Raw genomic sequence first — 15,492 nt, 5'->3', positions numbered from 1 at the left:
GATCCGGCCACTGCACTCCAGCTTGGGCGACAGAGTGAGACTCCGTCTCAAAAAAAAAAAAATAGGGGCCGGGCGCGGTGGCTCAAGCCTGTAATCCCAGCACTTTGGGAGGCCGAGACGGGCGGATCACGAGGTCAGGAGATCGAGACCATCCTGGCTAACACGGTGAAACCCCGTCTCTACTAAAAATACAAAAACTAGCAGGGCGAGGTGGCAGGCGCCTGTAGTCCCAGCTACTCCGGAGGCTGAGGCAGGAGAATGGCATAAACCCGGGAGGCAGAGCTTGCAGTGAGCTGAGATCCAGCCACTGCACTCCAGTCCGGGCGACAGAGCGAGACTCTGCCTCAAAAACAAACAAACAAATAAATAAATAAATAAATAAATAAATAAATAAATAAAATAAAATAGATGGAGTCTTTCTCTGTCGTCTAGGCCAGAGTGCAGTAGCACGATCTTGGCTCACTGCAACCTCTGCCTCCCGGTTTCAAGCGATCCATGTGCCTCAGCCTCCCGAGTAGCTACAATTACAGGTGCCTGCCATCACGCCTGGCTAATCTTTTTGTATTTTTAGTAGAGACAGGGTTTCACCATGTTGGTCAGGCTGGTCTCGAACTCCTGACCTTGTGATCTGCCCACCTTGGCCTCCCAAAGTGTTAGGATTACAGTTGTGAGCCACGGCGCCCAGCCAATTTTTTTTTTTTTTGAGAAGGAGTTTTCCTCTTGTTGCCTGGTCTGGAGTGCAATGGTGCGATCTTGGCTCACCACAACCTCTGCCGCCCGAGTTCAAGTGATTCTCCTGCCTCAGCCTCCTGAGTCGCTGGGATTACAGGCACGCGCCACCATGCCCAGGTAATTTTTGTATTTTTAGTAGAGATGGGTTTCACCATGTTGGTCAGGCTGGTCTCGAACTCCCAACCTCAAGAGATCCACCCGCCTTGGCCTCCCAAAGTGCTGGGATTACAGGCGTGAGCCATCGCGCCTGGCCGAAGATCATGGATATTTTTAAAAGGATTTCAGACCTGGATAAGCAGTTAGATTGCATAATCTGTACTTTTTCTTTTTCTTTCTTTTCTTTCTTTTTTTTTTTTTGAGACAGAGTTGCCCTCTTGTTGCCCAGGCTGGAGTGCAATGGCGCTATCTCGGCTCACTGCAATCTCTGCCTCCCGGGTTCAAATGATTCTCCTGCCTCAGCCTCCCCAGTAGCTGGGATTACAGGCATGTGCCACCATGCCTGGCTAATTTTTTTTTTTTGTGTGTATTTTTAGTAGAGACAGAGTTTCTCCATGTTGGTCAGGCTGGTCTCAAATTCCTGACCTCAGGTGATCCACCTACCTTGGCCTCCTAAAGTGCTGGGATTACAAGCATGAGCCATCATGCCCGGCCTAATCTGTACTTTTTCTAATACAAAGATTTTTAGATCTTACTAATATCTCTCATTAAGGGGTTCAATCAGGTGCTGCATTTCACTTTCAACTATTCTCCAGACATAAGCAACTCCTTAAATCTAGCATTATGGGCCAGGTGCATTGGCTCACACCTGTAATCCCAGTACTTTGGGAGGCCAAGGCAAGATCACTTGAGGCCAGGAGTTTGAGTCAACCCTTGGCATCACAGTGAAACTTTGTCCCTACTAAACATTTTCAAAAATTAGCTGGGGGCCAGGCATGGTGGCTCACGCCTGTAATTCTAGCACTTTGGGAAGCCAAAGCAGGTGGATCACCTGAAGTCAGACCAGCCTGGCCAACATGGCGAAACCCCATCTCTACTAAAAATACAAAAATAAAATATAAAAATTAGGCCAGGCGTGGCAGCTCATGCCTGTAATCCCAGCACTCTGGGAGGCCAAGGCAGGCGGATCACGAGGTCAAGAGCTTGAGACCAGCCTGACCAACATGGTGAAACCCTGCCTCTACTAAAAATACAAAAATTAGAGTCCAAGCACAGTGGCTCATGCCTGTAATCCCAGCACTTTGGGAGGCCGAGGCGGGCAGATCACGAGGTCAGGAGATGGAGACCATCCTGGCTAACACGGTGAAACCCCGTCTCTACTAAAAATACAAAAAATTAGCTGGGTGTGGTGGCGGGCACCTGTAATCCCAACTACTCAGGAGACTGAGGCAGGAGAATGGCATGAACCTGGGAGGCAGAGCTTGAAGTGAGCCGAGATTGCGCCACTACACTCCAGCCCAGGTGACAGAGCGAGACTCTGTTTCAAAAAAACAAACAAAAAAAAACCCCAAAAAACAAAAAGTAGCCGGTCATTACATGCACCTGTAATCCCAGATACTCAGGAGGCTGAGGCAGGAGAATTACTTGAACCCGGGAGGCAGAGGTTGCAGTGAGCCAAGATCATGCCATTGCACTCCAGCCTGGGCAACAGTGAGACTCTGTCTCAATCATCATCATCATCATCATCATTATCATCATCATCATCATCATCTAATTAAAAATACAAAAATTAGCCAGGCCAATGAAGTAGGTTTTATGATCATTACTGAGTTACAGAATAGAAAACTGAGGGCAGAGGGAAGTTGAGTAGTTTGCACAAGGTTACATTGATTATGAGTAACAGAGCTGGGATCTAAATCCAGGCAGGCTATCTCCAGAGTCCAGTCTCTTACCTAACTTTGCACTGCCTCTCATTTGATAGAGGAGTGTTATTGTGCCAGTTTTGAACACTGAGATCTGCATGGTATTTTGGCCTAGTTTTAGCCTGCCTGAAGTTTAGTGGGCTGACCTGATCATCGGACATGCAATAGCCAAGGCATACCATATGTAGTCCACATTTGGAAGCCAAAGGCAGATAGTCATGCTGGGATGATTGCATCAGTTTCAGACAGGGTGCCACTGTCATGAACAGATGTGCCTGATTATGGAATCTTCCCTTTGGAAAGGTTCTTAAAGGGCAACCAGCCTATCCTCTGACTCACTGGTGCCAGTGGATGTGCTACGGAAGTAGGTGGCTGGGGTCTTTTCCCATCTGGACTGTCTCACTACTTCTCTAACCTTGGTCTGAAGTACAGTCAAGCAGGTTTTTGCCACCACCTCCCCTGTTCCTGGTAGAATGCAGTCTGGGAGCAGGCACGGGATGTGGGCTCATCTTCCTCCAGAGCGTTCTCTCCTGGCTTTGTGCAACACCAAATTCATCCTCATCCCGACCCTTCATGTTGGTGGTAAACATCTCACTTGGAATCTTACTTGCGTTCCAACCCAAAAAGATTAAATCTCCCTGGACAGTATTCTTCTTTATAAATAAATGGTTAATTTATTTATTTTTATAGCTCCTGCAATTTAATTAAAAAATTGACTTTCAGTCTGCAAAACTGGCCTCTGCTTAATTAGATTCCACGGATCTGTCCTGAAAGGTATAAATCTTTTTTAAAAATAATTGTTACTAAATATACTGCTATGATAAATAAATTACTCAAACCCTTTGACGTAGAGAAAAGAGCGGGTGGGGGAGGAGGTTATTTGTTTCTGTCAGCTCCATTTTTGTTCCAGGCCCTGGCCTTGTTTGGGGCTGGCTGGGCGGGGGTTCCCTCTGCACAGCCTCCAGCTGGCCCTCCCACCCGCCTGCTGAGCTGCCTTCTCAGCCCGCCCCACTCTTCCAGGGGCGTCACGTGGGCTGATGAGATAATGTATGTGAAAGCCGGTGTCAACTGCAAGGCATAATTGAATGCCAATTATTATTGTTATTCTTACCATACTCTGGGGAAACCCTGTGGCCCCCATCCCTCCCAAACGTACTAGGCGGGACAGCCCGGGAAACTGAGAGGCTAGACTGCCCCTCCCATGTGGGCGGAGGTTCCTGGCACAAGACGGTCTCCCCGGCCTGCGGGGAGGGCTTTATTGCTACCCTCCTGCCCCCTCAGGAATGGCTTTCCCAGTTCTTCCTGGCTTCAGGGGCCTTCCTCCGGAAGGAAATCTCCTTAGTTCCAGTGAAAGTTCTCCGGCTGCTGAAATTATCGACTCCTTAGGCCCCTCCTCACCTCTGCCGCACAGCCCCTTCCCCTCCCGGTGCCCACAGTGGAGCCAGGCTGCCCCGGAAGGATCTGACCGGCAATTTCCTAGAATTGTGCTTCTGGAGCTCCTCAGTCGTCCACTCCCTGCCCCTCTTCCCCACCTCATTTAAGACTCCTCTCCCCAGAGCCCAACTCCCGTAGCTGTCCCAGCTCCACCATGATCTAACTTTCTAGGCCTCACAGCTCTCTTTATCATAGCCAGTCTCTTCAGAGGCTGTCTACTACCCTTGTGCAGGGGAACTGGGGCACGGGAGGCTACAGGGCCACCAGGGCCCATCAGGAAGTTCAGTAGCTGTGGTTGACAGGACAGCCACTCTTGGTTAGGCCTTCCCACTGTTGTTCATCCGTGGCTTGGCTGGTGAGAGGACTGAACCATGTCTGCTCCCTCTCCAAATAAATTGAGCCTGACTGGGGCCAAAAAGGGTGGGTGGGAAGCACAAAACAAGAAGAGTCACTGGACAGGAGGTGAGCAATTTGTCCTTTCTTCATCCCAAACTGCCAGCTGTGTACCAGTAGTGCCACGCCAGACCTCCAAGCTCCCAGTGGCCACCCTACGTCCAGGTCCTACAGGGTGGACTCCAGGAAGAGGCCTGGGAGGTCAGGGTAGAGGCCTGCCTGCACTTGATGGATGGTCCTGAAGAAATGTCTGGCACTTTCCTCCCCCATGGGGGCGGTGGAGCTGCAGCCACCTCTCCCCCGCATTCCTGCCTGCCTGCCTCGGAAGGAGGGGGTGAGGGGTGGGTCCAGCAAGGAAACCAGGGCTCCTGGCTCAGCTGAGAGGCATTTTGCAAACTATGACTCACATTTGTCTACACTGACATGGGGAATGGAGGAGCAGGTGGACAATCCCTAAATTTCACCTGGGTTGAAAGGCTCCATTTGTTCCCACCCGACTCCCACTTCCTCCCCAGCTCCCAGGACTCTCCATTCAGTCCATACTAATTATCTGATTCCTACCGTATGCCAGCCATTGAGTAACATAACAGTTCTCAAGTTGTGGTCCACAAATCCTGGGAGTCCCCAATATTTTTTCAGGGCATAGATGAAGTCAAACGATTTTCATAATAATTCTAATACGTTATTTGCCCTTTTGACAGAGTTGACACATTGCATGGAAGTGCAAAAGCAATGGGGGCAAAACTGCTGTGGCTTTACATAAATCAAGGCAGTGGCACCCAATTAGTATTGAATGCATTCTTCACCACTGCACATTGAAAAGGCTGGTTTCACATAAGAATGTTCTTGATAAAGCAGTCAAAAATTATTAACATGTAATGGGTTTATTATTGTTATCTTATATGAGTTAATAAATAAGGATTTGTGGCCGGGCGCAGTGGCTCACACTTGTAATCCCAACACTTTGGGAGGCCGAGGCAGGCGGATCACAAGGTCAGGAGATCGAGTCCATCCTGGCTAACACGGTGAAACCCCATCTCTACTAAAAATACAAAAAAGTAGCCTGGTGTGGTGGCGTGCACCTGTAGTCCCAGCTGCTGGGGAGGCTGAGGCAGGAGAATGACATGAACCTGGGAAGTAGAGCTTGCAGTGAGCCCAGATCACGCCACTGCACTCCAGCCTGGGTGACAGAGCAAGACACCATCTCAAAAACCAAAAATAAATAAAAAAAAATAAATAAGGATTTGTTTTAATATCTGCTATGGCAAATATCAATAGATATTCACATAAACAAAAGCTTTTTAGGTCCCTAATACTTTTTTTTTTTTTTTTTTGAGATTGAGTTTCACTCATTTTGCCCAGACTGGAGTGCAATGGCACGATCTCGGCTCACTGCAACCTCTGCCTCTCGGGTTCAAGAAATTCTCCTGTCTCAGCCTCCCGAGTAGCTGGGATTACAGACGACCACCACCATGCCCAGCTAATTATTGTATTATTATTTTTTTTTGAGGTGGAGTTTCGCTCTTGTTGCCCAGGCTGGAATGCAATGGCGTGATCTCGGCTTACCACAACCTCTGCCTCCCAGGTTCAGGCGATTCTCCTGCCTCAGCCTCCTGAGTAGCTCGGACTACAGGCACGGGCCACCATATCCATCTATTTTTAGTAGAGACGGGGTTTCCTTATATTGGCCAGGATGGTCTCGAACTCCTGACCTTGTGATCCACCCGCCTTGGCCTCCCAAAGTACTGGGATTACAGGTGTGAGCCACTGTGTCCGGCAACTAATTTTGTATTTTTAGTAGAGACTGGGTTTCTCCACGTTGGGCAGACTGGTCTCAAACCCCTGATCTCATGTGATTTGCCCGCCTCAGCCTCCCAAAGTACTGAGATTACAGGCGTGAGTCACCGTGCCTGGTGGTTTTTTTTTTTTTTTTTTTTTTTGAGACAGAGTCTCCCTCTTTTGCCCAGGCTGGAGTGCGGTGGTGCCATCTCAGCTCACTTCAACCTCTGCCTCCTGGGTTCAAGCGATTCTCCTGCCTCAGCCTCCCAAGTAGCTGGGATTACAGGCACGTGCCACCACACCCAGCTAATTTTTGTATTTTTAGTAGAGATGGGGTTTCACCATGTTGGCCAGGCTGGTTTTGAACTCCTGATCTCAGGTGATCCATCCGCCTCAGCCTCCCAAAGTGCTGGGATTACAGGCATGAGCCACTGTGCCCGGCCAATAATAATAATTCTTAAGGGTGTAAATGGGTCCTTAAACCAGTTTCAGCACTCCTGGGCAATTCATAGGCTGTTACTACTCTCAGAGCCTGCATTCCCAGCTTAAGAATCGAGTCTTTTTTTACTTCTTCTTCTAGGCCCTTGTAGAACAAGAAGCGAGAGTCTTATTTGAAGTAGAGAGTGGAGAACTGACTGTTTTCTGGCAACCCTCTCTCCCTCAAGAAGAGACACTGTCACCGGAATAAAGATTTTAATTGTCTCTGCTCACAGTAGAAGCAAGGCATACAGGCCCCCAACCCTTCTGCGCCACCCCTCTTCTCCCCTGTGCACTGTGTCTACTGCTGCGTGGAGGGGGTCGGGGAATCAGGTATTGTGGGCCAGGCCCAGATGTGGGCTCCCCTGCCCTCACTTCACCTAGTCTCTTTTCATGTTCCCCTTCAGGTGACTATTTCTCCTCCCAATAAGTCACAGGGTAGCAAGGCTGAGGGAGGAGAGCATGGGGAAGGGAGGGGATCAGGAATCCACAGCCCAGCCCGGCCTGAGTCCAGGTGGAGAGCAGGTGCATGTGCCTGTGTGTGTGTCCCTGTGCATGGCCGTGGGCTTGGCTCAGCCTGTAAGCTCTGAGATCCCCCCATGCCAGTCCCCTCTCAGAGGTCCTATCTGGTGTCTTCACTGGGGTCAGCACACCTGAGCTATTCAAACTACTTCCATCCTTTGGTGATGGGGCTGCTGTGGGTGAGGCTGAGACCTGGCACCTCTGTCGCTTCTGGCACAGGGTAGGGAGGTGTGGAGGGATAGGAGAGGAGGCAGGTCAGCCTCGGGTGCTACTCCCCCGCTCCCCCAGGAGCCAGTAGGTCCGAACCTTGCCTTTGCCCTGGAGGGAAAAAGAAGAGGATGGCCTGGGGAGTGGCACATGCCCTTTCCCCAGTCAGATGAGAGGCTTAGGGATGGGAGTGGTGTTGGCTGCTTGAGAAGGGTAACTCCTTCTAGGACCCCAAAAGGTGGGGAGGGCAGAGGCTTCCCCCTCTACCTTCATTTCTACATCCCCTCGAAGCTCCAGCTCGAAACCACCAAACTCCTCCAGGACAGCCTTGGTCTCAGAAGACAAGTGGATCTTCAGGGCTGGGTAGGACAGGGGAGAACGGAAGGTGAGCAATGTGAGACAGGAGAGCAGGAAAGTAGAGGCAAAAGAGACCAGGGACTGTGGGGGTGGACAGGTACCCTCTCTCCCTCTTTTCGCTGTCTAGCTCAGAGCGGCCCCACTCCCTGCATGTAGTGCATGACATTAGCCTCTCATTTAGAACCCTGGAGCTGTGTAATCCAATACAGTAGCCACTAATCACGTGTGCCTGTTTCAACTTAAATTAATTTAAACTAAATACAGTTAAAAATTCAGGCTGGGTGCTGTGGCTTACACCTGTAATCCCAGCACTTTGGGAGGCTGAGGCAGGAGGATCACTTGAGGCCAGGAGTTCAAGACCAGCCTGGCCAATATGGCGAAACCCCATCTCCACTAAAAATACAAAAATTAGCTGGGTGTGGTGGCACGCACCTGTAATTCCAGCTACTCGGGAGGCTGAGGCAGGAGAATCACTGGAACCTGGGAGGTGGAGGTTGCAGTGAGCCGAGATTGCTCCTGCACTCCATCCAGCCTGGGCGACAGAGCGAGACTGTCTCCGAAGGAAAAAAAAAAAAATCAGGGCCTCATTTGCACCCGTCACATTTCCAGTGATCAGTAGCCACATGTGTCTAGAGGCTACTGCATTGGACAGCACAGAATACAGAGCATTTTCATGACTGCAGAACATCCTGTTGGACAGCACTCTGGAGTGTCACTGGGCTCAACACAGCATAGTGGTTAGGAGCTGGCACTTTGGATCCTGCACTGCCTCAGTATGAACCTCAGCTTGGATACTTGCTTGGGTATGTAATATAAATTCTCTCTGCTCCTTTTCCTAATCTGTAAAATGCTGATAGTGTCAGTACCCATCTCAAAACCTTGTTGTGAGGATTAAATTTAACATCCATAAAGTATTCAAACGGAATATGCTACCTAGGAAGCACTATGTAAATTGTTGCTTTCACGATTTAATAAATTATACCCTCATTTTGTGGCCGAGGACCTGAGGCCCAGGGTGATCTGCCCAAGTGGCTGAGGAGGTCAGTGATGGAGTGGGGCCCAATATTGCCACACCCTCTCTTTGACCACTATCTGAACTCACGTCCTTACTTCTGGGGTTTGCATCAATCACAGTGGCCTTGTTGTGTTTAACAGTTTCTTTCTTTTCTTTTCTTTTTTTTGAGACAGTCTCGCTCTGTTGCCCAGGAGTGCAATCTCGAATCACTGCAACATCCACCTCCCGGGTTCAAGTGATTCCCATGTCTCAGCCATCTGAGTAGCTGGGATTACAGGCACACGCCACCACGCCTGGCTAATTTTTTGTATTTTTAGTAGAGACACGAAGTTCACCACGTTGGCCAGGCTAGTCTCCAACTCCTGGCCTCAAGTGATCTGCTTGCCTTGGCCTCCCAAAGTGCCGGGATTACAAGCGTCGCCAGCACCCAGAATGTTGAACAATTTCTGGCAATGTGCTCCTTGAGGACTCGACCTCAGCAAGGGGCTCTACTCTGACAGCTCCCAAAACAGTGCCCAGGGAATATCGCCAAACTAGATCCCTCTGGGCTCCTAGGACTGGCTTCCAAGCAGACTTTCTTTCACCATAAGGTTTAGATGGGGTCCACATGAATTTCTCAGCTAACTCTCGGTCTGGATCATATTACTATCCAAGGGCCTGGCATTCAGTAGTCACTCAATAAATGTTTACTGCATTGAATTGTGTCGAATACAGCAGGAGGACAGAAGATAAACAGGAGGCAAGAGCAAGGGGCGGGTGGGAGCAAGAATTTATTAGGTGCCTACTGGGTACCAGGGTTTGTGCTAGGCTTCTTGCAATCCTGAGATAGACATCATTTTACAGATAAACAGCTAACGCTTGGAAAAGTTAAATGACAATTATGTGGTAGACATTTTTTATGGATTTCTCACATAACCCCTGTGAGGTAGGATTTTTTCCCTCATTTTACAGATGAGGAAAACCATGGCTCAGAGAGATATAGCAAACTGACACACAGCCAGCTGTGGAGCTGAGATTCACAGCCAAGTATGCTGGCTCTGAAGCCATCTTTACCACATCAAAGGTGGAGCAGAGGGTTTTTTCTGAGACAGAGTTTCACTCTTGTTGCCCAAGCTGGGGTGCATGGTGCCATTTTGGCTTACCACAACCTCTGCCTCCCGGGTTCAAGCAATTCTCCTGCCTCAGCTTCCCGAGTAGCTGGGATTACAGGCGCCTGTCAGCACACCTGGCTAGTTTTTTGTATTTTTAGTAGAGACAGAATTTCATCATATTGGTCAGGCTGGTCTCGAACCCCCGACCTCAGGTGATCCACCCACCTCGGCCTCCCAAAGTGCTGGGATGACAGATGTGAGTCACCGCATCCAGCCCACAGAGGGTCTTAAAATAGGATTCCTGCTGGGAACTCTCCAACACTGGTCTGGAAATACTTTTACATCGTTTGACAAGAGGGGCAGCAGGAACCTGAGTCTCTGATTACAGTCAAGGTGATGAGCCCAGGTTGAACTATTTATATTATGAGAAGGGGAACTTGGGAGGCTAAAGGGCTAGGAGCTGAAACGGGCTGTGAAGGCACAGGCTGCCCCAGGGTGGCATTTCCCTTGGCCACCCTGCCCTCCCCATTCCCTCTAGAAGGGGGCGCTGTACCTTCCCCATTAGACTCCATTCTTGAGGCTGTGTTGACTGTATCTCCAAAGAGACAGTAACGGGGCATCTTCAGTCCCACCACTCCAGCACACACGGGTCCTGGGAGGAGCAAGGGAAGGAGCAGAGCCCATCAGCAAGTGAGGGAGGGAGGGGTGTTAAGGGAGGTAGGTAGACAATCCAGGAGAGGCAGGAGGCAGGATCTGAGGTCCCAGCTGTGTGTGTGTGTGTGTGTGTGTGTGTGAGACAGAGAGAGAGAGAGGTGAAAGGGTGAGGGGCTGGGCCAGGGGACAAGTTCCCTTGTGAAGCCTTGGCCTCCGGATGCCCGCCTGCACCTTCAGTGGCTTTACCTGTGTGGATGCCAATGCGCAAGCGCAGCTGCTCCTGGGGCCGGTGGCGTATTCGGAAGGAGCGCACAGCATCCAACAGAGCCAGGGCCATGCGGGCTACCTCGCAGGCGTGCAGCTGCCCGTTCCGCACAGGGAGCCCGGACACCACCATGTAGGCATCACCAATTGTCTCCACCTGTGGGAGTGGCGAGGGGATGAAGGACTTGAGGGCTGCAACTGTGTGGCTAGCCACACCATCACACTGGGTGCAGCATCTGTCATTCTGTACCCTCATCTGTCTTTGCTCATTCCCCATCCCACATGGGTTCTCTACCTGTTCCCGGGTCTCCCCGTGTCACTGTCTCTGCCCGTGTCCCCTGGTCTCCTCTCTTAAGACTCCACATCATTCTGCCTACCCCTCATCTTTTTCTGGCCTTGTCCATGTCTGTCTGTCCCTTCCCATCCCCACTCCCACCCTCACCTTGTACACATCAAAGTTATCTATGACAGCATCAAAGCAAGTGTACAGGTCATTGAGCAGGGTCACCACCTGGAAGGGAAGAGGAGCTAAGAGAGACAGGAAGTAGGGGACCCCACCTGGGGTCAGGTGGGTAAAGCAGAACCAGAAGGCAGGTCTGGTGGGATCCAGACACTGAACCAGGCCAGCGTGCTTGCCTGGCACCTGCAGCTGAACCCCGGCCTACCTGCATGGGCGTGCTCTCCGCTGACAGCGCTGTGAAACCCACAATGTCACTGAAGTAGATGGTAACGCTGTCAAAGGCTTCGGCCTGCACCGTCTCCCCACGCTTCAGCTGCTCAGCCACTGAGCTAAGGGGTCAGGGCAGGTGCAGGATCAGAATGGGGTGTCGGGACAGTGGCTTTGTTTGTGTGGGGGTCCCCAGACTCAGGCACTCACTGAGGCAGGATCTGGTAGAGCAGGGCCTCAGCCTTGCGCTTCTCCTCCAGGTACGCCTGGGTCCGCTCCTCCACCAGTTCCTCCAGATTGTTTGCATACTGCTCCATGCGGGACAGCAAGTTGTCCAGGATGTTGCTGCTGTTCTCCCTGGGGGCAGGGGGTGGCAGTGGGGGTGGTGAGAGAGGAGCAGCACAGCCTACCCGGGAGCACCCACCCCTAGGCACTCCCCTGGCTCAGGCTGCAGTGGGGTCTCTAGAGAGGCTCAGGGTTGAGGGCATAGCAGGATACTGGGGAGCAGGGGAAAACAGAAGGAAGAAAGTTCAATTCCTCTCTGACACCCCAAAGTCAAGTATGAAGCTTCAGATATATGGACATTTTGTTCATCTTTGTTGAACCCAGTGAGTTAGAAGGAGGCAGAGAAGGTGGAGAATGACAAGGGTCAATTGTAGACAAAGTGATGGCCACAGAAGGGTGTGTCTGGAGGAACTGGGCCTGGTGGGCACAATGGGGAACGGAAATCAAGGGCTGGGGCAGGAGCTCCCATGAAGGGCCAAGAGCCTACAGGGCAGGAGGCAGGAGGCCCATCTACTCTACACACTGCCGAGAAGTCTAGAGGCCAGCGAGGGGAGTGGGCAGGAAGGGTGTGGGGTGTCAATGGTGGAGGGAAGGGGTATGAGTGGCAGGGGACTGTGGGACAGCTGAGTCATGCTGTATTTGTGAAGAGGGTCATGAGGCTGTGGTGGTCTGGAGCAGACTATGTATAGGGAGGAGGTGAGTGGTCTTCCTCTGCCACTGCTGGGATAAGCCAGAGCCAGAAGCATTGGGTAAATAGTGGCTGTGGAGGAGGGGCCTGGGGGATCCATGACAAACACCAGGGACCTGTTAAACTTGCGCAACGTCAGGCGGATCTGCTGGAATGGTGGCCTCTCCTGTGGGTCCTCAGCCCAGCACCTCTGCATCAGCAGTCCCAACTCCTCCAGGTGACTCTGCAGGGCCAGGGAGGGCCGGAAGGGGGGCTGCTCACCCCGAGTCACCCGCTCGATGATCTCTGTATTGGGGGGTAGGGGAGCTGAGGGGTGGGGCCACTAGGCCAAGGGCCTAGTGAGAGACTGGGACAACCAGCTGGGATGGCAGGGGAAGTCCAAGACCAAGGCATGGGGGCAGGGGACTGGTCACTGGCAGCAATGGGTCAAAGGGTGGTGACTGAGCCCCATTCCAGAAGGAAGATGTGGTGGTGCTGCCAGGAGACCCTCTCCCTGGGGCTGGGGTTCTTTGAGACTGTTGCTGGGTTTAAGGAAGGTGTGCTCCTCTCACCTTTGGGGCTGAGGTCCAAACCTTCCACATGGAAGACCCCACTCCTCAGGGCAATCTCCTGAAGGATGATCCCAAAGCTGTATATGTCACCAGCCTGGGAGCCCCGCACAGGGGGCGAAGCCATTCGCAGGAGCTCAGGGGCTGTCCACAGCTTTTCTGTGGGTCAGAGGTTGGTGGTCACCGAGTGAGGGAGCCCAAAGCTAAGGGGTGAGGGGGAAACAAGGATGTGGCCGAAACTGATCTGGATGCATCACAGAGTGTTAGAGCTAGAGGAGGCCTTAGAGACCACTTTGTCTGGCTTTCCTTTTCATGGGTGAATGAATTGAGGCTAGAGTCAGGACATGCATGCCCAAGCCCATCAGAGGCCTTGCATCAGTCTGCCTGCTGGGTGGTGCTGGGGGGAGGTGTTAGGGTTCAAGAGTTGAGGCTCACTGGCATAAAGGGTGTGTCCTTGCTCTGGGTCCAGGTCCCTGAAGCTCTCCAGCCCATAGTCGGTGATCTTGAGCACAAAGCGCCCATCTACCACACAGTTGGATGACTTGAGGTTCCCATGGGAGCAGATAGCCCCATTGTGTAGAAATAGCATGCCCTGGAAACGTGAGTGGGCAGAGGTCTTGGCCATGAGTGGGACCTACACCCGTGGCCAGGAGAAGCATGCCTGGCCCCTCCCCTACACATCCAATAGGTGCTTAGGGGCATACCTTGACGATGTCATTGGTGAGCGAGTACCGGAACATCCAGTCCAGGGTGATGCTCTCATTCTCCAGAATGTCCTACTGGGGCAATAAGAGTCAGACCAATCCCCTGCAGACCCCCCTGGGAGTTAGAGGAGGGTGCAGGGTCCTACTGATGAGAACTGGTAGAACAGGACAAAACTCTGGATTGGCTCTAGTGCCACTGCCCTCCCCCAACTCCCATTTTACAGATGGAGCCAGAAAGGTCAGAAAGAGGGTGAGGCATGCCTGGGGTCTTATGGCCAGTCAGGGGCAGAGCCAGGGCTAGAACCCAGGTTTCTTGACACCCCTTGTTCCCCTCACCTGCAGGCTCCCACGGGGACAGTACTCTGTGAGGATGCAGATATTGGGGGGGTCGGTGCAAGCTCCCACAAACCTGGTCAGGTGTTCATTCTGCACATCCCGCATCTGCAAGTGGGACCAGCATCCGGAGCTTGACAGGGACCTCACTCGTCACCAAGCTGCTCATTAGCCTCAGGGACCCTCACTCTTCTTAACTCCTTATTCATTTTCTGCAACCATCACTAGGATCTTCCCTGGTGATTCCCACCCATGTCCTTTAGCCCACCCTCCCCAGAATCTGCTCCTACTCCCTCTGCCTCCTAAGCTCTCTCTCCCCCAGGGACATCACATATGGCCCCTCAAGATTCCTCCAGGTTATCTCCAGTGGCCTCTTCTCCGAGCTTAGGATCCCCACATCCCACCCACAAGATGAAGGTCCATCCCAGGACTCCAGTCCCTGCCTCTTTCTTGGGGTACCCTGGGGTCCCTCCATAACTAGTTCTGTTGGCCAGTCTCCCTTGTGTCCCCATGGGCCCCTTCTCCATGCCACTGCCTCACTCCCCACATTACATGCTTCAGTTCAAACAGGACTTTTCGTGTCAGCTCAATGCGTTTACGGTTCACACGTTTCACAGCCACGAGGTTGCCCTGGGCATGGAATGGAGACTGTCACTGTGAAGAGCATGGTCCCATGTCCTGGGAATTCCAGCTGCTCCCGACAGCCCATCCCTGCCCTCAGGACCCTCACTTGTTCCCAATAGCCCACCCCCAGGGCCCCCATCTTCTGCTCCCCACCAGCTTACTCCTTCCCTCAGAACCCCCCACCAGTCTTCCATCAGAGTACACTCCTGCCCCAGTCCCAAGGCCCAGTGATCTTTCCCCAGGCCCACCTTATAATATGCTGTCTTGGCAAAGACTTGGAACTGGCCCTCTGTGGTTAGCAGGGAGCCGTAATTGGAGCCTCTCTGAAAGGAGGGAGAGCAGGAGGAATGGTCAACCGGTGGGCCCAGTCTGCATCCTGATTGCTCGTGCTCTCGTCTTTATTACCCTGCCTTATCCTGCCTTATCTTTGTGCCCTTTTTGTTGTTGGGTTTTTTTTGAGATGTAGTATCGCTGTGTCGTCCAGGCTGAAGTGCAGCAGTGCTATATTAGCTCACTGCCGCCTCAGACTTCTGGGCTCAGATGATCCTTTCACCTCAGCCTATAGAGTACAGGCATGCGCCACCATGCCCGGCTAATCTTTGTATTATTTGTAGAGACGATGTCTTGCTATGTTGCCCAGGCTGGTCTTGAACTCCCAGGCACAAGCAATCCTCCTGCCTCGGTCTCCCAATGTGCTGGGATTGCAGATGTAAGCCACCGTGCCTGGCCCACCCTGCTTTATGTTCTACATCATAAAATCTCCTCATTTGCTTTTTTTTTTTTTTTTTAATGTGTTTTCACAGGTACTGTCTCCTCTGACCTTTAAAAGAGCCCTGGCCGGGCGCGGTGGCTCAAGCCT

The 15,492-nt window shown here is 51.9% G+C and overlaps 1 protein-coding gene across 1 annotated transcript in view; it reads right to left on the bottom strand.

Annotated features, from left to right (window-relative positions):
• Positions 1 to 7,451: 7,451 nt before the first annotated feature.
• The window catches only part of NPR1 (natriuretic peptide receptor 1), a 14,441-nt gene continuing 6,400 nt past the window's right edge, over positions 7,452 to 15,492 (bottom strand). Inside the window, exons 9-22 of the mRNA XM_023213804.2 lie at positions 14,882 to 14,956; positions 14,562 to 14,639; positions 14,013 to 14,117; positions 13,677 to 13,748; positions 13,408 to 13,564; positions 12,976 to 13,131; positions 12,541 to 12,709; positions 11,662 to 11,808; positions 11,450 to 11,573; positions 11,227 to 11,295; positions 10,767 to 10,941; positions 10,420 to 10,518; positions 7,671 to 7,762; positions 7,452 to 7,514 (exon numbers count right to left, since the gene is read on the bottom strand). Coding sequence (XP_023069572.1) covers positions 7,452 to 7,514; positions 7,671 to 7,762; positions 10,420 to 10,518; positions 10,767 to 10,941; positions 11,227 to 11,295; positions 11,450 to 11,573; positions 11,662 to 11,808; positions 12,541 to 12,709; positions 12,976 to 13,131; positions 13,408 to 13,564; positions 13,677 to 13,748; positions 14,013 to 14,117; positions 14,562 to 14,639; positions 14,882 to 14,956 — 1,581 coding nt within the window. The remainder of the gene's footprint in view (positions 7,515 to 7,670; positions 7,763 to 10,419; positions 10,519 to 10,766; positions 10,942 to 11,226; positions 11,296 to 11,449; positions 11,574 to 11,661; positions 11,809 to 12,540; positions 12,710 to 12,975; positions 13,132 to 13,407; positions 13,565 to 13,676; positions 13,749 to 14,012; positions 14,118 to 14,561; positions 14,640 to 14,881; positions 14,957 to 15,492) is intronic.

This window comes from Piliocolobus tephrosceles, chromosome 1 (assembly GCF_002776525.5).
Source record: "Piliocolobus tephrosceles isolate RC106 chromosome 1, ASM277652v3, whole genome shotgun sequence".
Lineage (NCBI taxonomy): Eukaryota > Metazoa > Chordata > Mammalia > Primates > Cercopithecidae > Piliocolobus > Piliocolobus tephrosceles.
The sequence above is the reverse complement of the archived record's forward strand: the minus strand, read 5'-3'. Positions and strand labels throughout refer to the sequence as shown.